The 25305-nt window shown below is 42.5% G+C and overlaps 1 protein-coding gene and 1 long non-coding RNA gene across 2 annotated transcripts in view; one reads left to right on the top strand and one right to left on the bottom strand.

Annotated features, from left to right (window-relative positions):
* The window catches only part of LOC149450389 (uncharacterized), a 489998-nt gene that overhangs the window by 315529 nt on the left and 149164 nt on the right, over window positions 1–25305 (bottom strand). The gene's annotated exons all lie outside the window — the stretch shown is intronic.
* Window positions 2394–25305, top strand: part of LOC149450392 (uncharacterized) — a 31034-nt gene continuing 8122 nt past the window's right edge. Inside the window, exons 1-2 of the mRNA XM_089691991.1 lie at window positions 2394–2541; window positions 7734–9309. Coding sequence (XP_089548117.1) covers window positions 7736–9309 — 1574 coding nt within the window. The 5' untranslated portion in view covers window positions 2394–2541; window positions 7734–7735. The remainder of the gene's footprint in view (window positions 2542–7733; window positions 9310–25305) is intronic.

Genomic DNA, 25305 nt, shown 5'->3' with positions numbered 1-25305 from the left:
GGTGACAGATCGCACTGCTGCGCCGCTCTGCAACCGCGCAAATGGCGCATGTGCGGGAGCACGCCAAATGGCGTGCACCCGGAATGGAGGAACACATCTGAAGCCGCCAAACGGCCATTGGCCGGGCGGCTAATGGTTAAAAAAAAAAAAAAAAAAAAATCAATCTTTAGAATGGCTTTAAGTTTCTGGCACACAAATGAAATCTACCCCATGTGACCAACTCTGTGTGACAGCTTCTCTGTAATGTGGAACTGCGCTGCATCTAAGCACCACAAATCAAGAATGCTATTTAACCCATTGTTAATATTCAAAGCAAACCCCCCCCCATCCATCCATGTCTCCATGATTTATTTTGCTGAGAATTCATTTTGAAACACCCCCCCCCCCCCCCCGCATTTCTTGCTGTGACCCTCTTGAGTAAGGGCAGATGATTCACGCAGCATTTACTTCCTGAAATGCATCTGCCCTTAGCTCAGGCAGAAATAGTCGGATTAAAAATAGTCAATGCTGATTGAGAGAGTGAAGTTCCACTTTAACCACTTGCCACCCCGGCCAATTCTGACATTTCTCTCATGGAAAAATCACAATTTTTGGGAGGTAAAGGCGGAGGAGGCATCGGGAGGGGGGAGGGGACACCCTTCTGCCACCTCTAAAAGTAATCCAGCTGCTAGGATACTTTTGCATAGAAGGGAATTGTTGGCTCTGCAGCTGCAGAGATGACGGAGATATCACCCTTCCCAATGAAGGACGTACAAGTGCATCCTATGGATGGGAAATGCTGGATGGAATATCAGAGGCCTTTTACACCCCTGATGTCTCACCTGCCTTCCAATGAAGCTGACAGAACACAAGGGGGAGGAGCAGACACAGTTTCGGGGGTCACCCTGTACAGCCATCCAATCACTTTCATCAGAAAGCTGACAGACGACTTGTCAAGTGTACACACACTGGGGTTGATTTACTAAAGGCAAATAGACGGTGCACTTTGCAGTTGCTCCAGAGCTTAGTAAATGAGGTAAAGCTCTACCGTGCCAAGAATACCCAATCATGTGCAAGGAAAATAAATAAATAAATAAAGCAGTTTTGCTTGCACATGATTGGATGATGGAAGTCAGCAGATCTTCTGCTCATTTACTAAGCTGTGAAACAATTGCACTTGCAGAGTGCTCAGTCTATTTGCCTTTAGTAAATCCAGCCCCCTGTGTGTAGGGATGCACTGAAATTTCAAAACATAATCGGCTGAAAAAAGCCTTACAGAAAAAAGTGAGCCGATACAGGTGCCGATTATTACAGCCGGAGGGGTTGGGGGGGCTGTGTGTACTGCACATGGGGGAGGGGGCAGGAGAGGGGGTGTAGAAATTATTCACCATAAAACAGACGTCTCATATCTTTCAAAATGACAGCAAAAGTCATTTAGAAGTAATTTTAACTTAGCGTGTGAATGAAGCTTGGAAAACAGGTGTTAAAGATGAACCATGGTATGTTCATGTCTAAGAGGTCAGCAGGTCATAAGCTTAGTTTTAAGAATAGCAATTGGAATGTAAAAAGATATTGATACGTAGTAGAACAAAGAAAGGATATGTCTTTTATAAAGAAAATCATGTCTAATCCATAATATAGTTAGTTGGATAATTATTTCATATAATCAATTTATTAGTTAGGAATAGTGTGTGATAAGTTTAGTATCAATTATTGTTGGTTATATCTATGCATTTATGTGACCATTATCCTTTCTAAAGATATGTGAAGCCATTATATCAGATGACAGTATCATATATTTCTGTCTTCTAAGAGGTTTTCAAATAACGTCATACTAGGTATAGTTTAGAAGGTTTACATATATGGACACTAAGAGTATATGTTTAGAAGAAGCACAAATAAGGGTTTTACTTATTTAGCTCACACTGAATTAGGAAATAACTGTTTAGTGGGTTGGTCTGGTAAAACATATATAAGATGTGCCTTAGAGATAGAGAGACACATACACTCACTCACACTCATACATCAAGACATTATACAGCTGACACGCACTGACATATCTGTCTCCTGGTAAGGCCTGCAAAGCCTTGATACACCTGTTGTCTTCCTTGCCGAGACTGAAACACTTGTCATAGAACAGACAAGAGATTAGACATTTCTCCAAAGCTTATTTCTTTTTCCATAATCTACAACTTTTGTTATATTTTACTCTGTATTTTATTTTATCTTTTGTATTCATTTTTGATGCCAAGTGTGCATTAAATAAAAGTCACACTGTTTTAAGTCAGCCTGGCACTAGAACAATTTGCCTCAAACGCCTAAAGACAGACACTTAAATAATATAAGTGTCACGATGTTTAACATTTGGCTAAGCCAGCCTCCGCCACCATTTTTCCGGGTTTTTCGTTCCTTGCTAAAGGGGGAGAAAGCACAGACTGATCAAGTCTTGGAAAAACACGGTGCAAAGAACCTAGAAGTGAAGGCGTTTGTGTTTCGTCAGACGTTGACGAGAGGTCCAGTGACGGAGCCACCGGCTGCAAAAAAGAAAATCATCTGATTACGGTGAGTAAAAGTCATGGAATTTATTGATAAACTAGCTATAGAAAGCAAGTTAGAGTTTAAGGATGTTTCTTTATATCCTGATGATGGTAAATTATGGCAGTACATGTACAAGGAATGTTTACAGGCCAATGTTCAGATAGATAAATCTAGATTTACTGTAAACAAACAGCATAAGAAGATATCTAATATCTTAAAGTTGGTAAGAATATTCAACAAAATGATTTTGAATATTGATTTACCTGCTAAAAGTGTTTCTACACTGAAGCAGACAGAATGTAGCACTGTACAGAACACAGAAATGCATGAACATTTGTCTCAAGATCCTCTTAATTGTCCAAATTGTGACATACTTTGTAATTACATAGAAAATCTTGAGGAGCAAATTGATTCTAAAACAAATCTTTTGTTAAGACTGCAGAATGACAGAAAAGAGGTTGCTGTGTTAACAAAAGGTGGTAAAAAGACTGATTCTAAACAGTCAAAGCCTCAAGCTTCCTGCATTCCTGAAATGGGGGAAGATGACGCAAATGACGAAGCCGAAGTTAGAAAGAAAAAACTACTAGACCGTGCAGCTAAATTAAAATTACAAATTCATGATCAATTAATAAAAATTTTAAAAGATATTCCAGCGTATGACTCAAAGGTTGATGCCTTTTATAATGCGGACATCTTCGAGTCTTATACAGATCGTTATCACTTGACTGACGAACAGCGTAACCGTATCTATTATCTATGGATACCTGCACATTTTGCTAGACGACTTGTGCAATCACCTGTTATTGACGATGACGGTCAGGAGATACATAGTGACGCATCAGACAGATTGCGACAATTGTTGTTATGTACCACAGGTGAGGAAGTACCTTCTTTAGAAGTACTAGACTCATTACAGACTTCAGTTAGAGAGGACCCTTATGAATTTAAAATTAAATTCACAAAGGCATACAAAATGGTCTTGGGCGTAGATGATGAAAACGATACAGGGATGATAAAAGCATTTGTAAAAAAATTTAAATATCTTGATCCAACTTCTTTGGCCATTGTGCAAGATAAAACTTCGATTACAGATGCTTGTTCATTCATTGATAAAATCAGAAGACAAATGAAACAGAACTATCTCAAGTCTAAGATAGCTCTAGTTCAAAATGACACTTTAAATAGGAACGGTCAAACTACAGTTAAGACAGGAATGACTGCTCTTAGTAAAAGTGACAGATACAAGCAGGTGAGACAGAGAGAGCCAATAACTTGTTACTACTGTCAAAAGCCTGGACATTTAAAATGGAAATGTAAAAAATTCTTAAAGGATATGCAGATAAAGGATTCAAGAAATTTAGGTAAAGAAAATGGACTTATCTCTCTTGAACCATCTGCTCCTCCTAGTCAGAAGGAAACTCAATCTTCTTCTCTCTATGCTCCTCTGATAAAACAAATCAGAGAGTTATCGGTCAGCAGCGGTTTGACTGAAAAGAACTTGCAGTCAACCACTGTTAATTCAGCTCCATTATTGCCTACTCCATGACTAGACAATAAAAAGGAAATAAAATCTCATCATCTAGAATATGTAACACCAATATGTCTAGATAAATGTGGACGCCCTTACATTAAAGCAAAATTGAATGGACAAAAGCTCAAGTTTCTAATCGATACAGGTGCCGAAATTTCTATTACTGGTGTAAGATTACCTCTTTTGACAGATGCAACAGTATGTACAGTTGTTGGATTTAACGGATCAGGTAACTCGAAAGCTTCAATGTGTAAAAATGTTTCATTTGAAATCCCTGATTATTTGGATACTGAGATTGATATTTGGTATTGTCAAGGTGCAGAGAATATCATTGGGACAGATATCCTTCAACGAAGAGGTTGGATAATTGACCTTGGTAATGGCATTGTATGGAAAGGTTCCATTAATCGTAAGCCTGTGGTAATTGACCCAGCAGATTACTGTGAGGTCGGCAGCATCTGTTTAACAGAAGTGCTTGCTGCAGACCATAAATGGCCAGATAGTGGTGACAATCTACAATTAGAACAATTGGTCAAATCATACAAAAATCTTTGGAGCCAAGGCAAAAATGAGGCCGGTCTATTTAAAGACATAGAAGTAGACGTGCAAGGCAAGGATCCGCCCCCACAGAAGCAATACAAATTGCCACCAGAATCTATTGAACCAGTATCAATAGTCATACAGGAGCTTCTGCAACAAGGTATTATCAGAAAAACAAATTCTGTAACAAACAATCCATTATGGGTAGTACCTAAACGTGATGACCCTAAATCATTCAGGCTTCTGGTAGATCTCAGAATGCTGAATAAATATACCCCAAGCTGCGCTCCAATAGTGGCAGATACACCAGATATAATGTCCCGAATTGATGCAAAAGCAAAAGTGTTCTCTGTGATTGACATTGCAAATGGATTTTTCTCAATCTCTTTATCTAAAAGCTGTCAATATAAATTTGCCTTCTCCTTTGCAAATTCTCAGTATACCTTTAATCGTCTTCCGCAAGGCCTCCATTTGAGTCCTAGCATATTTCATCAAGCTTTAGCGGAAGTCCTATCCAAATTTTCTAGGCCAGATTGTATCCTACAATATGTGGACGATATCTTGTTATCAACAGAAAATGACCAAGAACATTTAACCCTTTTGGCAGAATTGTTTGATCTGTTGCAAGATGCAGGTCTCAAGCTGAATACTCGTAAGGTTCAGCTCATGAAAAGCGAGGTCAAGTTTCTCGGCATTCAGATCAGTCCGGGTAAACGCCAACCTTTGCAAGAAAGGGTTAATGCTATTGCTACACTTCCTGTACCAACAACATTCAAAGCACTAAGACAATTCCTAGGATTAGTGAATTTTTCTAGAGAGTTCATTGAGTCATTTGCTGATAAAGCAAAACCTCTGTATGAACTTCTAAAGAATAATGAGGAAAATGGTTTTGGTCCTTGGACAGAAGTTCAGCAAAAGGCCTTTGAATCTTTGAAAAAAGATTTGCAGACAGCACCAGCCCTAACTACAGTAGAAAAGCAAGCACCGTTTGCTTTGCAGGTGCATACATCTGAAACTGCTATTTCTTCGGTGTTGCTTCAGCTACAAGGAGGAAATTGGAGGATCCTAGCATATTTCTCTAGGCTTTTAACACCTGTTGAGAAAGGTTTTGACACATGTGTTAAACAATTGGTAGGAGTTCACTATGCAGTAAAAGCAACTGAGCACATTGTAGGATTCAACAAAATTATCTTACAAACACCCCATTCCACCCTGAAATTTCTCCTTGAAAAAAACATCCCAGGTGTTTCCAATCAAAGATTTTCACAATGGTTGTTGGCTTTATCACCCAAACAGATCCAGGTTGAACATAATGCCAAATATGTACTCCCTCAATTGATGGAATATAATGGATCAGAACATGAGTGTTCATGTGAAGTCCAAGACACTCACTCTCCTCTGTTTCGCAGAGAAGCAGAGAAGACTGATGAACCTGTGTTTGTGGATGGTTCACGTTATTGTGTCTCAGGGGAGTATTTTTCAGGTTATGCAATCTGGTTTCCAAAGAGAGGATATGCCATACAACACAGACTTCCAGGACACTTTTCAGCACAAAAAGCAGAACTGATAGCCATTGAGACAGTGTTAACTGTAGACAAAGAAGAGAATCAAGGTCCACTAGTGATTTATAGTGACAGTTCATATGTTGTGCGTTCTCTTACTGATTATCTTCCAATTTGGAAAAGACGAGGTTTTGTAGATGCTTCAAACAAAGCTTTAGCACACAGAGAGATACTAGAGTCAATTTTTGCACTAGCAGGGATAAACCCTTGTGCCTATGCAATTGTTAAAGTACCAGCGCATAGGAAAGACAATGATGAACTGAGTATAGGAAATATGATAGCTGACACATTAGCAAAAGAAGCAGCTGTTAATGAACAGTCAGAGACTCCATCTGAAGTAGTTTCAGTAAACACAGTCAGAAAAACAGATACACAGATCCCCTCATTTGCAGAAGAACAGAAAAAGGACCCGTCCCTTTCTGCTTCTCAGGTTGATACAGAATCTTCCTTTGTTTTTGAAAACAAGATTTTGTTTCATGACTGTAACGGGGTTCTGCGTCCTGTCATACCAAAACATTTACAAGTGGAGTTCACAAAATACAATCATGAAAGTTTAGGCCATGTAGGTAAGCAGAGATTGTTAGAGATTCTCAAAGAGAAATTTTTCTGGGAAAAAATGGATGAGACTGCAGACAATGTAATTCAATCTTGTCTTATTTGTGCTCAAGTGAACCCCAGGCCAAAAGGACAGAAACCTCCTTTACAAAGAACTCCTCCAGCTAATGGTCCATGGTCCACATTACAACTTGACTATATAGGACCATTACCAACAGGAAAAAATGGTTTCAAATATGCTCTCATAATTGTTGATGTTTTCTCAAAATGGGTTGAGATTTTACCTGTACGCACAGACGATGCACTAACAACTGCAAGAATGTTAATTAATCATGTTTTTCCTACTTGGGGGATCCCAATTGATATCAGTTCAGATCGTGGAACTCATTTCACAGGTAAAGTAATGCAGGCAATGTGTAAAATTTTGGGAATCCAGCAAAGATTTCATGTTCCATACCATCCGCAATCTGCAGGTATTGTGAAAAGAATGAACAGGACTATCAAATCCAGAATTGCTAAAATGTTGTTAGACAAAGGACATACATAGGTAGATGCTGTGCCTTTTGTTCTGATGAGTATCAGAAGTACAACATCTTCATCTACACAATACAGTCCATTTGAACTGATGACAGGTAGAAAAATGCCGCTTGTTTTTCCACATGAACCGTGTTTTTTGTCAACTCCGCAGAAAGAAGCAATTGAGAAAACCAAATGGTTACAGATGTTGCAAGACAATCTAAATGCCATTTTGCCACATGCAGCTACTCACATGCAGAAAATGATCCCTCCACACTCCTCAAAATTTGAGAAAGGTGGACAAGTCATGATTAAAACATTTAGAAAAAGTGGGCCGTGGCAAAGTAATTGGGAAGGTCCTTTTGAAATTTTGGACACACGTGGTGTAATGATACAAGTCCAAAGACCTCTCAATTCTGTTAAAAATGCACGGAGACAACAAAAAATATGGGTTCACACTGATCAATGCAAGCTGTTTATGCCAAGATAATGATACTGCATTTCTTTTGCAGAAATGACATCTGATAATCAAATATGGAGGAACATCAAACTCCAAAAAGAAATACTGACAACATCAGAAAATTGGAAAGAAAGAAAGAACATTAAAAGGAGAAAATTCGTCATCACAGGACTCCTTTTCTCATTAATGACATTTTTATTCCTAAAAACTTATATGACTTTTTCCAGCCCAGCAGAGAAGAACAAGTCTGAGACCCTGCATAAAAGAGAATTGCCTTTATCCAGAAACAAGAGACATTTTCCAAGATACAGTGACATTGACACAGCCGTAGACTTGTATGGACTTGCTTGTATAGGTCATGGAGCTACTTGTTGTATGCAGTTTTATTTTCTTCATAGTAACTCTATTGAAATACAAGCTAGAATAGAATCTAAAACAAAGTTTACAAAAATGCAAGGATCATATGTACATAATAATAAAACTGGTACATATGAATGTAATTTAACTGAGATGGGGTTCTGGTCCATAGTTTTAAAAGGAAATGAGTCTACAATTTGGACTGGCGATGTAACTGGAGATAGAGTAGGTTCTTCTTCTGTAGGAGGATCCAAAAGAGATATTTGGTTTTTGACCCAATATTATTTACAGTTTATGGATCCTGAACACTTAAAGATTACAGGAGATGAAGAAGGAGATGTAATTAGAGTATGGGATTTTCAAATAACAAGAGGTTCAGCTCATGTTAAAGTGAGAGTGACTATTTCAATTGTAGACTTGATTATTCCAGATATAAAAGTATCTCCTCAAGCTGTTAAAATTATTGAAGGAAAGGATGATTTAAATTTGATATGTACTACCCAAATATATTTACCTCAAAATTCCCTATTAACTTGGAAAAGAAATGGTGAATTTTTGGGCAGTCTTTTCCATAGCTCTACTAATATAATTCGTAAGAGTAATCTTGGAAATGTAGATTGGACTAATAATAACTTTATTTATCAACACAGTAGTCCAAATCTTAATGACAGAGGCATATATGAATGTTGCATATCATTAGAAAATAATCCAATGAAATGTGATACTGCAAATGTTATAATTTCATCTCCTAAGAACATTAAGTGTATTGATGAAAAATTTATTCCTTCTAGTCCATTTCAAATTAATCATTTCCAACCCAGACATCTCTTAAGAGAAGGACATTTTGTGATTATACTTTGGAAATTTAATGTTTCTGAATGGAAAATTTCATCAAAGTATCCTCAATGTCAAGAATACTTAATTAATATGGAATTGGGTATGGATAAATGGTTTGGAGCTAATAATAAAAATAACAACAGGAATAAACGAGGTATCATAGAAGGAATTTTAGGTGGAGTTGGTACTATTGGAAGTATTACGAATAGTATGGATATTAATACATTACAGTCTGATCTGGAAACAGCGGGCTTAGTGGGTAGTAAAAGTATTAAAGTTCAAAGAAATGTAAATCAAATATTAGAAAATATGTTAATGAAGACAGCTACGGTTATAGGCCCAGCTGTAGTCCACTTACAAGAGGTTACTTTGAATTTAATGGACAGAGAACAACATTCCCACATAGCCAGAACATGTCTAGAAATACAGACAGAGTATTCTACCAATTTTAAAATAATTGCACAAGCATTCCAAAGTGGAATAACTCCTCTAAGTCTTTTGCAAAGTTTACCCAATGAATATGTATTTGCAAAAAATCATACAGATTTATGGGTAAATAAATGGGTAGGATGTAATCAACATGAATGCTTTGGTACCTCAATGATTCCCATTGCTGGGAAAGAACAAATGTTAGTTCCAGTTACAGTCTTAGGATTGCCAGTTAGTAATACCCAGTTGTTATATTATCAATTACAATTTGTAGATTTTGCTTTGGATACTAATACATCTGAACCAGAACAACTAGATTTATCTTCTTGTTTACATTTTCAATCAAAAGTAATATGTTTGCCTAATCAGGACAAAAGTATTTTTCACAATCATTCATTATGTACAGCAAGAATAGAAAAAGTAAAAACTTCACTTGACCTAGTCACTGTTGTAGGAAAGAGGAAAGTCTGTTTTCAAGTCATGACAGACACTGAAACAGTGAAAGCTTTCTTCCTATCCTGCACACATACAGATATCCTGAGTCGAGGCTTGTATTGTATAGAAGGAGATCTTACAGGAATTAGTTTAAATGAAATTAGAGTAAATTTAACTAATATACTTACGAAAAATGTGAGTGTTCTACCTATACAATATAATATATCTCAAGTAGATGAGTTTCCATGGAAGGAATGGGCAGAGATCATACAAAAGGATAAGGGATTATTAATTGCTTTGTCTGAAGAACTTCAGAAAGCAGAAATAATATTTAAGCATGAACAAGGAAATCTACTAGAGATAGAACATGATTGGTCTGAATTTTCAGGTCGTTCATGGTGGTCAAAATTTAAAAATACTGTATCAATGTGGGGAAAAACTTCAGTAACAGCAGCTGTTGGAAATATATTATTACACCCATTAATTATTATATTTATTATTATGATTTTATGTATTTTATTTCAAATCTGTATTATGATTAGAATGAAACAATTTTACAAATTGATTAAGAAACAAATGAAAGAAGGTGAAAAAATCCTGTCAGGTATTATTAGAAGGAAGGTTACCTCTGACCTAACTGACCTGGTTATAGAAAATGGTGCATCTGGAACAACTGATTCAGAGCGTGTATAGTTGGGCCATGAATGAAGTATGAATGTATATATAATATTATATGATAAATTATATTTAGGGGGAATATTGTAGAAATTTATTCACCATAAAACAGACGTCTCATATCTTTCAAAATGACAGCAAAAGTCATTGAGAAGTAATTTTAACTTAGCGTGTGTATGAAGCTTTGGAAAGCAGGTGTTAAAGATGAACCATGGTATATTCATGTCTAAGAGGTCAGCAGGTCATAAGCTTAGTTTTAAGAATAGCAATTGGAATGTAAAAAGATATTGATATGTAGTAGAACAAAGAAAGGATATATCTTTTATAAAGAAAATCATGTCTAATCCATAATATAGTTAGTTGGATAATTATTTCATATAATCAATTTATTAGTTAGGAATAGTGTGTGATAAGTTTAGTATCAATTATAGTTGGTTATATGCATTTATGTGAACATTGTCCCTTTCTAAAGATATGTGAAGCCATTATATCAGATGACAGTATCATATATTTCTGTCGTCTAAGAGGTTTTCAAATAACGTCATACTAAGTATACGTTTAGAAGGCTTACATATATGGACACTAAGAGTATAAGTTTAGAAGAAGCACAAATAAGGGTTTTACTTATTTAGCCAACACTGAATTAGGAAATAACTGTTTAGTGGGTTGGTCTGGTAAAACATATATAAGATGTGCCTTAGAGATAGAGAGTCACATACACTCACTCACACTCATACATCAAGACATTATACAGCTGACACGCACTGACATATTTGTCTCCTGGTAAGGCCTGCAAAGCCTTGATACACCTGTTGTCTTCCTTGCCGAGACTGAAACACTTGTCATAGAACAGACAAGAGATTAGACATTTCTCCAAAGCTTATTTCTTTTTCCATAATCTACAACTTTTGTTATATTTTACTCTGTATTTTATTTTATCTTTTGTATTCATTTTTGATGCAAAGTATGCATTAAATAAAAGTCACACTGTTTTAAATCAGCTTGGCACTAGAACACTTTACCTCAAACGCCTAAAGACAGACACTTAAATAATATAAGTGACACGATATTTAACAGTGCAACTTTGGTAAAACCTTGGGAGTCGTACCTGGCCCCCACACTGTGGAGACAGCCTGTAATGTTGTTTTAGGCACTGGATCCTGCATGGGGCACTCACATTGGCACTTGGTGCAATGCGTTGAGTTAATGCAGGGTGCTCATATAGGTCCAGTGCTGTGGTCCGTCACTTTGGAACCCAGTCCCTGAAAAGCCCTACTTCAGGGGTATGCTCACCATGGCAGGGAACCCTGAACATTCTATATAGAACAGCATCGTGATGCATTTCATCATTACAACTTCCTCAAAGGAATGACGTCACAAAGTGACGTCAGACGCAAACCGGAAGTCTATCGGTGGCCATTTTGGATAAGGTCTTGGATCAGGCTTTGTATGCTGATAATTTTTATATCGTAAGCGTGCAATTTTGGACAATAAAGAGCTCTATTTCCAGAATATACTGCGCTATGGACATTTTGTTTGATTCCACATGACTTGTACATTCATGGAGGGATAGCGCTGCTTGGAATTGCAGAAGTGGAAAGAGCCATCTAGATATTCTTACAGTATATGCCGTGTTTGGAAGGAAATCTGGTAAAGTGCATGGTCTAAAAGGAGTGAGGTGTGGAGTGCACCAGGTGGATGGTAGGCACATTTTGGGGTGATTACATATGTTTATGCACTTATTTTACTTTATATAACTGTATTACACTATACAGCTTTTCTTTACAGGGACTCCATGTGGAAGAGAGAAGAAAGGAAGAATAGCAGAAGGATTTTTATATAGACACAAGAAGATCTTGGAATGAGGTACGAGTAGGGGTGATGGACACTGGAGTTCTTTCACGCGGTGGATGAGTTTGGCACATTATTTATTTTATGTGAGTGCAATTATTATTTGATTGAATATTTTATTGGAAGATAATACACTATATGTGATTTATATATACTTTTACATGGTGGGAGAGGCACAGAGAAGTCATTTGGGGAGAAGAGGAGATACTGATACACATATACTGTATATTGATTGAAGGGCTTGATCAACTTCATCATCTGGTGAGAGCATACGGAGGATTGAACATGGACTGTTATTAAGATTGTAGAATTGAACTGTGGACTTAGTTTAAAGCGCTGGAATTTATACTGTGTGCCCTTTGTCTACCTGGGGGGGGGGGGGGGGGGTAGTATTTTACTAGCAACTTGGGAAAGTTTTAAAAAAGTTTTATATATTTTTCTTTTCATTTCATTGTGTTTTTTATTTAATCGGTCTGACTCCTCAGGTGCTGATTTAATACCTGGCAATCTATTGATATTTTATTATTGGAATAATTTGGTAGATTAGTAATTTTTCACATTGCACTTTAGTATTGGTATTTATCTAATGCGGGGATATTCTACATAATTTACTTTAGGCAACATAACTCCATAAATATTTATGTATTATACAATGGTTTACGATTACATGTGCCATGGTCCATTTGAAAGTTTCCTCCCCTCCATTCACCTTTCTTCTTTCCTCTCCTTTGTCTTCCCCCTTTTACTTCTGCCTCTCCTCTCTTCTGCCTCTCCTCTTCTTTGTTCTGCCTTTCCTTTCCTCTTCTTTCTCCTCTTCTCTTCCTTTTCTGCCTCTCCTCTTTCTTCTGCCTTTCCTCTTCTCCCCTCTTTCATCTGCCTCTCCTCTTCTCCCCTCTTTCATCTACCTCTCCTCTTCTCTCTTCTGCCTCTCCTTTTGTCTCCTTTTTCTGCTGCCTCTCCTCTCTTCTGTCTCTCCTCTGCTGTTCTGTCTTCTGCCTTTCCTCTCTTCTGCCTCTCCTCTTCTCTCTTCTGCCTCTCCTCTTTTGTGCCTCTCCTCTTCTCTCTTCTGCCTCTCCTCTTCTCTCTTCTGCCTCTCCTCTCTTTTGTCTTTCCTCTTCTCCCCTCATTCTTCTGCCTCTCATCTCCTCTTCTCTCTTCTGCCTCTCCTCATTCTTCTGCTTCTCCTCTTCTTTTCGCTCTTCTGCCTCTCCTCTTATCTCTTTCTCCCCTCTTTCTTCTGCCTCTCCTCCTCTCCCCTCATTCTTCTGCCTTTCCCCTCCTCTCCTCTTCTCTCTTCCGCCTCTCCTCTTCTCTCCTTTCTTCTGCCTCACCTATCTTCTTCTCTCCTCTCTTTCTTCTGCCTCTCCTCTTTCTTCTGCCTCTCCTCTTTCTTCTGCCTCTCCTCTTTCTTCTGCCTCTCCTCTTTCTTCTGCCTCTCCTCTTTCTTCTGCCTCTACTCTCCTCTCTCATTCATTTTCCTTTCTTCATCCATCTCCTGTCCTTTCCTCTCCTCCCATCTTCTCTCCTCTCCTTTCTCATTCATTGTTCTTACTTCTCCCATCCCCTGTCCTATCCTCTGCTCTCCATTACTCTTCTACTCTTCACTCCCCTCCTTCTCCCTTCCATTCTGCTTCTCTCCTTTCCATTCTGCTCTATTCTTCTCCTAGTGTTGCAATTTTCTCTCCATTCCTCTCCTTCCCTCTCATTTTTCCAGCTCTTCCCCTTTCCTCTCCTACCCCGTTCTGCCCCCACCCCTCTTCTGTCCTCTCCTATTCTCCCCCCCTCATCTTTTTCTTCCTTTTTAACCCCCCCCCCCACTTAATCTCTTTCATCTCATCATCTACTCTTCTGCTTTTATCCCCTTTCCTTCACCTCCTCCCAATTTTCACGTTTCCTACCCTCTTCTCTCTACCGTCTCCCTCCACCATACCTGGCTGGTAAGCAAGTCATTTCTTCATTTGACAGAATGTTGTGCTACACCCATAGGAGACACCGGATCTTAACTGGTTATTCCCAAGGTTAGTGCAGAGCAGCCAGGCACATGGCAACAGTTCACTCATTCTTGCTCAATAATCAGCCTATGGAATGTCTTTTTGTAATTTATTGCTGAATTAAAACTTGTAACAAAGAGGGGTGAAGGGGTGTGTGATACATAGTTACTGTACATAGCTACATAGTTAGTCTGGCTGAAAAAAGACACAAGTCCATCCAGTTCAACCATAAAAAAAAAAAAAAAAAAAAATAGTTATAATCCTACACCCACAGTTGATCCAGAGGAAGGCAAAAAACCCAGCAAAGTATGATGCAATTTGCTCCTGAAGGGGAAAAAATTTCTTCCTGATCCCCCGAGAGGTAATCGGATATTCCCTGGATCAACTTTCCCTATAAATGTTATATCCAGTTATATTCTGTGTATCCAAGAAACAATCCAGGACTTTCCTACAGCAATCCACTGAGCTGGCCAGAACCAACTCTTGAGGGAGTCTAGTACTCCAAAATCCTTTGCCCATAAGTCCACTTCTCTAATGTGAAAAAATACCCCTGTGCTAGATGAACCACCTATTTATAAGCAGCTGACACTTGCCTTAACCACAAGGAAAAAACTAAATAATTGCAAGAGAGATAGTGTAGCGCTAACAGCCTAAATTGAAACACAAATAAAATAAGAGTGTCACTTATAGAATGCAAAATCTATGATATCCCAGTATAATGGTGTCATGTGCTCATAGAGTATGCCATGTGCAACAGTCCATAAATGCAAATGATGGTGAAAAAACCACAGCAAACTCCGTGAGGTGATCACAGTGCCACTCTATGTGCAGACAATCCACACTCGAAGTGGCCCCTCACCTCCTTAATGCGACCCAATGGGCCAAACAGCTATAAATAATAAATAGATAAACCAAAAGATTATATATATATATATATATATATATATATATATATATATAAATAAAACTCATGAAGGTGTGGGACAGCCTTCATAATAAAAATAGTAATGATAATAATAGACAGATAAAACCTTCATTATAAGGTAATCGGATTATTTATTTTGTTTTATCCTTGTCTCGCTGTAGCCTCGCTGTATACCATTATTGGATATAGTGAAGCCATGGAATCAGCCCAGTGGGGATTTAGGAATTTCAGCCATATACCCTGGAAACAAAAGAAATTCCTCATAAGGTGCCTGGATTTTTGTTTATCACACAATTATTTTTGGTATAAGAGATTGTTCTATAAACAAACTCAAGGTGTGGCTATGGGGGCACGTTTTGCCCCCAGTATAGCCAACCTCTTTATGGCACATTGGGAGGAAGAGGCGGTATACCATCAAGCACCCAAAGAGTTGGTTATTTATAAACGCTATATAGATGACGTGTTTATTCTCTGGGAAGGTGATCTTGAAGCTCTATGTTTTTAGACTCGCTTAATTCTAATTATAAAAACATTAAGCTATCGTGGGAAGTTAGTGATGTACGGATTCACTTTTTGGATTTGGAAATCAATCTGAAAGAGGGAATTATCAATACCAAAACTATTTTTAAAAATGTGGACCGTAACGGCTATATTCCCTGGGACAGTTGTCACTTCCCCCCGTGGCTTTGTAATATTCCCAAGGGACAGTTCGTTAGATTGAGAAGGAACTGTAGGGATAGGGAAGTATATATGGAACAAGCTGAAAAGATAAGAGATAGATTTTGTGATAAAGGGTATACATATAAGGAAGTGGAGGCCAAACGTAAATTGGTGGGAGATATGCCAAGAGAATCATTATTGTTGGATAATATTGAGAATAAAAAGGAAACAAAAGATAATCAGGTGGCCATAATCCTAGACTACAATATACATTATAAAAGGGTAGAAAGAATTTTCAAAAAACATTGGCCACTGTTGATGATGGACCCCACTTTAAATAATATTTTGACCCAATATCCGAAATTTATATATAGAAAAGCCCCTACCCTTCGGACAAAATTAGTAAAAAATGTTCTGGACCCACCGGGGATGAATAAATCTATTACTTTTTTAGACCATACCGGCTTTTACCCTTGCAAGAGATGTTTTGCCTGTAAGGAAACGAGAGGTATTAATATGAGGCGTAAAACCTTTATAGCCACCCATAGTGGAAAAGAATTTAAGATCAGAGATTTTATCTCATGCAATACGGAGGGGGTGGTATATGGCCTACAATGTAAATGGGGGTTGCAGTATGTGGGTCGGACAAAGAGACCGTTATGGAAACGTATCCGTGAACATATACAGAACATCAAAAAAGGTTTTCCTAAACACAATGTCTCAAAGCACTTTCTAATTCATCATAATAAGGACCTTTCTTCTCTCCAATTTTGGGGGATTGAAAAATATAAAGGTCATTGGAGGGGCAGTCATAAAGTGAGGTCACTCAGTAGAGCGGAATCAAAGTGGATTTTTTTAATGCAAACTTTGACACCAAAGGGTCTCAATGTGGAGTTTGATCTTAACGGTTTCATCAGTGACTTCTGAGAATGAAATCATTTTCTTCCATTAGTGGGATTGTTTGGCAAAACAAATTAACCCTGGGTACTTGGAAGATATGAATGTATGTTACTATTTCCTGAGGATATATAATTTTTGAGGATGTGTTTTTATCCATTTTTTTGTACTTAATGACTAGAGATGAGCGAATCGAAGTATCCGAAGTGGAATTCGAGTCGAATATCGGAAAAATTTCGATTCGTGCCGAATCCGAAAAATAGCCCAATTCGGACGCGCGAATCGAAATTTTTCAGAAAATGGCGGCTGACATGTGCGGCGACGGAGCGGGGATGTCTGGGAAGGCGCGCAGACAAGGCGCGCTGACCCATAATGCATTCCTCAACTACATGTGATCGCATCAGCCAATCAGCAGCCAGCCAGCCAGCACTGTGTAATGGTCGAGCTATAAATAGCGGCCATTTTGGAATTCTTCATTTGCCTGCAGTCATTGAACAGAGGCAGACCGCTCTGTACTAGGGACAGGGACAGAGTTAGGGCCACAGAAACGATAATTGGGGACAGAGAAAAGTTACTTAGGGACAGAGAACCATTACTCAGGGACACAGACTTGTTAATGAGGGCCACAGAATCGTTATTTAGGGACAAAGAAACGCTAGTTAGGGCCACAGAATTCATACTCAGGGACAGACAGAATTGTTACTCAGTGCCAGAGAATTGTTACTTAGGGCCACAGAAACGTTATTAGGGCCACAGAATTTTTACTCAGGGACAGACAGAATTGTTACTGAGTGCGAGAGAATTGTTACTCAGGGACAGACAGAATTGTTACGGAGTGCCAGAGAATTGTTACTTAGGGCCACAGAAACTTTAATTAGGGCCACAGAATTTTTACTCAGGGACAGACAGAATTGTTACTGAGTGCCAGAGAATTGTTACTCAGGGACAGACAGAATTGTTACTGAGTGCCAGAGAATTGTTACTCAGGGCCCCAGAAACTTTACTTAGGGCCACAGAATTTTTACTCAGGGACAGACAGAATTGTTACTGAGTGCCAGAGAATTGTTACTCAGGGACAGACAGAATTGTTACTGAGTGCCAGAGAATTGTTACTTAGGGCCACAGAAACTTTACTTAGGGCCACAGAATTGATACTCGCACAGACACAGAATTGTTACTCGCACAGACACAGAACTGTTACTGAGGGCCACAGAACTGTTACTTAGGGCCACAGAATTGTTACTCGCACAGACACAGAATTGTTACTCAGGGCCACAGAACTGTTACTTAGGGACAAAGAAACGCTAGTTAGGGCCACAGAATTCATACTCAGGGACAGACAGAATTGTTACGGAGTGCCAGAGAATTGTTACTCAGGGCCACAGAAACTTTACTTAGGGCCACAGAATTTTTACTCAGGGACAGACAGAATTGTTACTGAGTGCCAGAGAATTGTTACTCAGGGACAGACAGAATTGTTACTGAGTGCCAGAGAATTGTTACTCAGGGACAGACAGAATTGTTACTGAGTGCCAGAGAATTGTTACTCAGGGCCACAGAAACTTTACTTAGGGCCACAGAATTGTTACTCGCACAGACACAGAATTGTTACTCGCACAGACACAGAACTGTTACTGAGGGCCACAGAACTGTTACTTAGGGACAAAGAAACGCTAGTTAGGGCCACAGAATTCATACTCAGGGACAGACAGAATTGTTACGGAGTGCCAGAGAATTGTTACTCAGGGCCACAGAAACTTTACTTAGGGCCACAGAATTTTTACTCAGGGACAGACAGAATTGTTACTGAGTGCCAGAGAATTGTTACTCAGGGACAGACAGAATTGTTACTGAGTGCCAGAGAATTGTTACTCAGGGCCACAGAAACTTTACTTAGGGCCACAGAATTTTTACTCAGGGACAGACAGAATTGTTACTGAGTGCCAGAGAATTGTTACTCAGGGACAGACAGAATTGTTACTGAGTGCCAGAGAATTGTTACTCAGGGACAGACAGAATTGTTACGGAGTGCCAGAGAATTGTTACTCAGGGACAGACAGAATTGTTACTGAGTGCCAGAGAATTGTTACTCAGGGCCACAGAAACTTTACTTAGGGCCACAGAATTTTTACTCAGGGACAGACAGAATTGTTACTGAGTGCCAGAGAATTGTTACTCAGGGACAGACAGAATTGTTACTGAGTGCCAGAGAATTGTTACTTAGGGCCACAGAAACTTTAATTAGGGCCACAGAATTTTTACTCAGGGACAGACAGAATTGTTACTGAGTGCCAGAGAATTGTTACTCAGGGACAGACAGAAATGTTACGGAGTGCCAGAGAATTGTTACTTAGGGCCACAGAAACTTTAATTAGGGCCACAGAATTTTTACTCAGGGACAGACAGAATTGTTACTGAGTGCCAGAGAATTGTAACTGAGGGACAGACAGAATTGTTACTGAGTGCCAGAGAATTGTTACTCAGGGACAGACAGAATTGTTACGGAGTGCCAGAGAATTGTTACTCAGGGCCACAGAAACTTTACTTAGGGCCACAGAATTTTTACTCAGGGACAGACAGAATTGTTACTGAGTGCCAGAGAATTGTTACTCAGGGACAGACAGAATTGTTACTGAGTGCCAGAGAATTGTTACTCAGGGACAGACAGAATTGTTACGGAGTGCCAGAGAATTGTTACTCAGGGACAGACAGAATTGTTACTGAGTGCCAGAGAATTGTTACTTAGGGCCACAGAAACTTTACTTAGGGCCACAGAATTTTTACTCAGGGACAGACAGAATTGTTACTGAGTGCCAGAGAATTGTTACTCAGGGACAGACAGAATTGTTACGGAGTGCCAGAGAATTGTTACTCAGGGCCACAGAAACTTTACTTAGGGACACAGAATTTTTACTCAGGGACAGACAGAATTGTTACTGAGTGCCAGAGAATTGTTACTCAGGGACACATAATCGTTGAATTAAAGAGTATGTCAGACAACATGCAGAGGAGTGGCAGAGGAGGCAATTTTTTAGGAGCGAGCAGACGTGGCAGCAGAGGAAGGGGTCGAGGCAGCAGTATTCGCAGCCAGAGGCCAGTGCTCCCGGTGTCATCCAGCGGTCGTGTCTCCACCGACAACCCTGCCGTCATTGATTGGTTGGCTCGGTCGTCTTCCTCTTCCCAGGTCACCTCTGACACCTACAGCCAACGGTCGGTGGGTACGTCAGACACAAACGTTAGTTGGCATGGCTCGGGAGCAAGCCCACTGAAATCACATGTCCTCTACCTGCCCCTGTCCTTTGCTGTTCCCTCACCAAGCGAAGTATCGCATGCTGTGGGCTCAGCCCCACTGTACAGTGAGGAAGAGCTAACAGAGGGCGGTCAGGAACGGGGGGAGACATCGGCCTTTTCAGCAGCCAGGCGAAGAAGTACTGGCGAGGAGAGTGGCTCTGTAGGCGGTCTAGAGACAGGTCTGTCTCCTGACCCAGACGCAGCCGAGGGGGCTAGTAGTGAGGCGGAGACCGTACCTGATGATGAGGAGGTTGATCGCACTTGGCTGCCTCGTCGTCATCAGGCAATTTCTTCCGCATCATCAGGAGAAGAGGGTGCCAGCTTGGCAGCGAGCGAAACAGTCCATGGGTTGCCCAGGAGGCAGCAGGGTCGCAGCAGTGTCAGTGGAGCCAAACGGCCACGGAGTAGAGCACCAGCTCCACTGCAGCCTACCACCACGGCCAGTAGTGGTGCCGGTGCGCACGGAGGAAGTAGCAGTCAGCCAGTGAGGAGTAGCGGGGGCAAAGTTTCCTACTCGGTGGTGTGGCAATTTTTCGTCAAGCCGCCCGAGGAAGTAAACGTAGCCGTATGTCGACTATGTGGCCAGAAATGCAAGCGTGGCCAGGGGGCCCATGTTGGGACTACAGCGTTGCGTCAGCATATGCAGCGTCACCATTCGTTGACCTGGGAAAACCGTGATAAAGATACGGCGGTTCTGCCTGCCCCAGCCCCCGCTCCATCACCCGCTCCGTTACTTGCTCCGTCACCCGACGTCGTCAATCACCCTCTATCAGCCAGTCAAGGCTCCAACACCTCTGCTGAGGGGAGTTGTCGCTCGTTGGCATTTTCCGCTCGTTCAGATGCTCCTTCTCCTGCTACTCCTCTTCTCGGATTCCGTCAACAGTCTTTCTTGGAATCCGTTTCCAAGAGACAACAGTTTGCGAGCACGCACCCGACGGTGCAAAAGCTGAACGTCCTCCTGTCCAAGTTGCTGGTGCTGCAGTCCCTCCCTTTCCAACTGGTGGACTCAGCACCTTTCCGAGAAATTATGGCTTGTGCCGCGCCGCGGTGGAGAGTGCCAAGCCGTCATTTCTTTGCCCAAAAGGCAGTGCCAGCCCTGCATTCACATGTAGAAGAGATGGTGGGCCAGTCTTTGAGCATGTCGGTCTCTGCCAAAGTGCACGGCAGCGCCGACGTGTGGAGCTGTAACTACGGTCAGGGACAGTACATGTCATTTACGGCCCACTGGGTGAACGTGGTGCCGGCACAGCCGCACCAGCAACTTGGACAGGTCACGACGCTTTTGCCTCCACGTTTGCACGTCCTTGGTCCAGCAAACATGTCCGCCTCTACCACCTCTTTTTCCGCCGTGTCCTCAGCCGCCACCCCCGTGCCAAGTCCCATTACCCGACCGGCATATCACATGTGCAGGGCGCAACGGTGTCACGCTGTGCTGCACCTGGTATGCCTTGGCGAACGTAGTCACACAGGGGAGGAACTTCTGAGTGTAATGAACAGAGAAATCGACAGATGGCTGTCTCCGCGCAAACTTAAAATCGGAACCATGTTGACCGACAACGGAAAGAACATGGTGTCTGCTCTGCGTCAAGGAAGGTTGTGCCATGCGCCATGCATGGCTCACGTGTTCAATCTGGTTGTCAAGCGGTTCCTAAAATCCACCATCCCACTGCAAGACATCCTTAAAATGTCACGTAAACTGTGCATGCATTTCAGCCATTCCTACACCGCAAAGAACACCCTCATTGAGCTGCAGCGGCAGAACGGAATTCCACAGCATCGCCTGATCTGCGACGTTGCAACAAGGTGGAATTCAACCCTACACATGTTAGACCGCCTTTACGAGCAGCGAAAGGCCATCACCGATTTCCTTATGTTACAAGCGGATAAAGGTACTCCCCTGTGTAACTTAGATGTCAGCCATTGGCAGCTCATGTGTGACACCTGCCGCTTGCTCAGGCCCTTTGAGGAGGCCACGCTATTCGTGAGTCGGCAGGACTATGGGATGAACGACGTCATTCCTCTGTTGCACGTCCTGGAACAAATGCTGTTAACAATGGCTGGTCAGGGTGCGGTAGACGTGGCGCACAGATCTCAATGCCACATGACCCCTGTGGGGGCAGGACAGGAAGAAGAGGAGGAGGTAGAGGAGGACATTTGTGCTCAGGAATTATTGAGTGAAATGGGTGGTTTTTCCACTCAGCGGACAGGAGTGGAGGAGCAGGAGCATCTGGTAGAGGAGGAGGAGGAGGAGACAGAGGACCCAGACGCACCGTGGCAGTATGCTGTGGAGATGGAGGCAGGGAGTCCCTCGCATTCCTTGGCACAAATGGCCCATAGCATGCTCGGTTGCTTGCGTAGCGACAGCCGAATAATAACCATCAGACAGAGGGATGACTTTTGGCTGTCCACCTTGTTGGACCCTCGCTACTGGTCCAAAATGGTGGCCTTTTTCACACCTGCTGAGAGGGAGGCCAAAATTACGTACTATAAAAACCACCTATGTAGTCAGTTGGTCTCTGCCTTTGTGCGCCAACGTCCATCCTCAGACACTGTGGGCCCTGTGCGCTCGCGTTCCGCTGGCATGGCAGCAGGGGAGGGGTGGGGTGGTAGGAGCAGTGGCAGCTCCACCAGCAGCGGCTGCCTCAGTCTGCAGTCGATGATGAGTAGCTTTCTTCACCAGCGCAGTGAGGAAACTACTAACCAGCCGCAGCAGCAGCATCAGGTGGACCTGGAGCAGGACCTCAAACAACAGGCTTGGGCCTACTTGGACAGCACCCTGCCAACCGAGGTAGACAATCCCCTTGACTACTGGGCAACGAAACTTGACCTTTGGCCCCAACTAGCCGAATTTGCCCTTGAAAGGCTGTCATGCCCGGCCAGTAGCGTGGCATCGGAGCGCGTGTTTAGTGCGGCAGGAGGTATTGTAACTCCGCGGAGGACACGACTGTCCACCCAAAGTGTGGAGAGACTCACGTTTGTGAAAATGAATCAGGCGTGGATTAGTCTGGATTTCAAACCACCAGTTCCTGACACAACTGACTAAATCCGCCATGAATCATGCCTCAAACATGTGCCACTTTCAGGTCTCCTCACACACTGCTGGTGTGTTGAATTTTTTGACATAGGGTGCTGGCAGATTACGGACCTCCCATAGCTGCTGCCAGGCCCCTAATCTGCCATGGGCCCCTATATACCGCCTCCTCATGCTGCTGCCAAGTCCAGAGTCTCTCATGGGTCCCTATACGGCCTCCCATTGCTGCTGTCTCCATCGCCACACTCTGCCATGTGCCACTTTCAGGTCTCCTCACACTGCTGGTGTGTTGAATTTTTGGACATAGGGTGCTGGCAGATTACGGGCCTCCTATAGCTGCTGCCAGGCCCCTAATCTGCCATGGGCCCCTATATACCGCCTCCTCATGCTGCTGCCAGTTCCAGAGTCTCTCATGGGTCCCCGTACGGCCTCCCATTGCATCTGTCTCCATCGCCACACTCTGCCATGTGCCACTTTCAGGTCTCCTCACACACTGCTGGTGTGTTGAATTTTTTGACATAGGGTGCTGGCAGATTACGGACCTCCCATAGCTGCTGCCAGGCCCCTAATCTGCCATGGGCCCCTATATACCGCCTCCTCATGCTGCTGCCAAGTCCAGAGTCTCTCATGGGTCCCTATACGGCCTCCCATTGCTGCTGTCTCCATCGCCACACTCTGCCATGTGCCACTTTCAGGTCTCCTCACACACTGCTGGTGTGTTGAATTTTTTGACATAGGGTGCTGGCAGATTACGGACCTCCCATAGCTGCTGCCAGGCCCCTAATCTGCCATGGGCCCCTATATACCGCCTCCTCATGCTGCTGCCAAGTCCAGAGTCTCTCATGGGTCCCTATACGGCCTCCCATTGCTGCTGTCTCCATCGCCACACTCTGCCATGTGCCACTTTCAGGTCTCCTCACACACTGCTGGTGTGTTGAATTTTTTGACATAGGGTGCTGCCAGATTACGGGCCCCCTATAGCTGCTGCCAGGCCCCTAATCTGCCATGGGCCCCTATATACCGCCTCCTCATGCTGCTGCCAGTTCCAGAGTCTCTCATGGGTCCCTGTACGGCCTCCCATTGCTGCTGTCTCCATCGCCACACTCTGCCATGTGCCACTTTCAGGTCTCCTCACACACTGCTGGTGTGTAGAATTTTTTGACATAGGGTGCTGGCAGATTACGGGCCTCCTATAGCTGCTGCCAGGCCCCTAATCTGCCATAGGCCCCTATATACCGCCTCCTCATGCTGCTGCTAGGTCCAGAGTCTCTCATGGGTCCCTGTACGGCCTCCCATTGCTGCTGTCTCCATCGCCACACTCTGCCATGTGCCACTTTCAGGTCTCCTCACACTGCTGGTGTGTTGAATTTTTTGACATAGGGTGCTGGCAGATTACGGGCCTCCTATAGCTGCTGCCAGGCCCCTAATCTGCCATGGGCCCCTATACCGCCTCCTCATGCTGCTGCCAGGTGCAGAGTCTCTCATGGGTCCCTGTACGGCCTCCCATTGCTGCTGTCTCCATCGCCACACTCTGCCATGTGCCACTTTCAGGTCTCCTCACACACTGCTGGTGTGTAGAATTTTTTGACACAGGGTGCTGGCAGATTACGGGCCTCCTATAGCTGCTGCCAGGCCCCTAATCTGCCATGGGCCCCTATATACCGCCTCCTCATGCTGCTGCCAAGTCCAGAGTCTCTCATGGGTCCCTGTACAGCCTCCCATTGCTGCTGTCTCCATCGCCACACTCTGCCATGTGCCACATTCAGGTCTCTTCACACTGCTTGTGTTTTCAATTTTTTGACATAGGGTGCTGGCAGATTACGGGCCTCCCATAGCTGCTGCCAGGCCCCTAATCTGCCATGGGCCCCTATATACCGCCTCCTCATGCTGCTGCCAAGTCCAGAGTCTCTCATGGGTCCCTGTACGGCCTCCCATTGCTGCTGTCTCCATCGCCACACTCTGCCATGTGCCACTTTCAGGTCTCCTCACACACTGCTGTTGTGTTGAATTTTTTGACATAGGGTGCTGGCAGATTACGGGCCTCCTATAGCTGCTGCCAGGCCCCTAATCTGCCATGGGCCCCTATATACCGCCTCCTCATGCTGCTGCCAAGTCCAGAGTCTCTCATGGGTCCCTGTACGGCCTCCCATTGCTGCTGTTTCCATCGCCACACTCTGCCATGTGCCACATTCAGGTCTCTTCACACTGCTGGTGTGTTGAATTTTTTGACATAGGGTGCTGGCAG

This window comes from Staurois parvus, unplaced genomic scaffold (assembly GCF_062004578.1).
Source record: "Staurois parvus isolate SC_StPar_1 unplaced genomic scaffold, SC_StPar_1.0 ptg000575l, whole genome shotgun sequence".
In the NCBI taxonomy this organism is placed as follows: Eukaryota; Metazoa; Chordata; class Amphibia; order Anura; family Ranidae; genus Staurois; species Staurois parvus.
The sequence above is the reverse complement of the archived record's forward strand: the minus strand, read 5'-3'. Positions and strand labels throughout refer to the sequence as shown.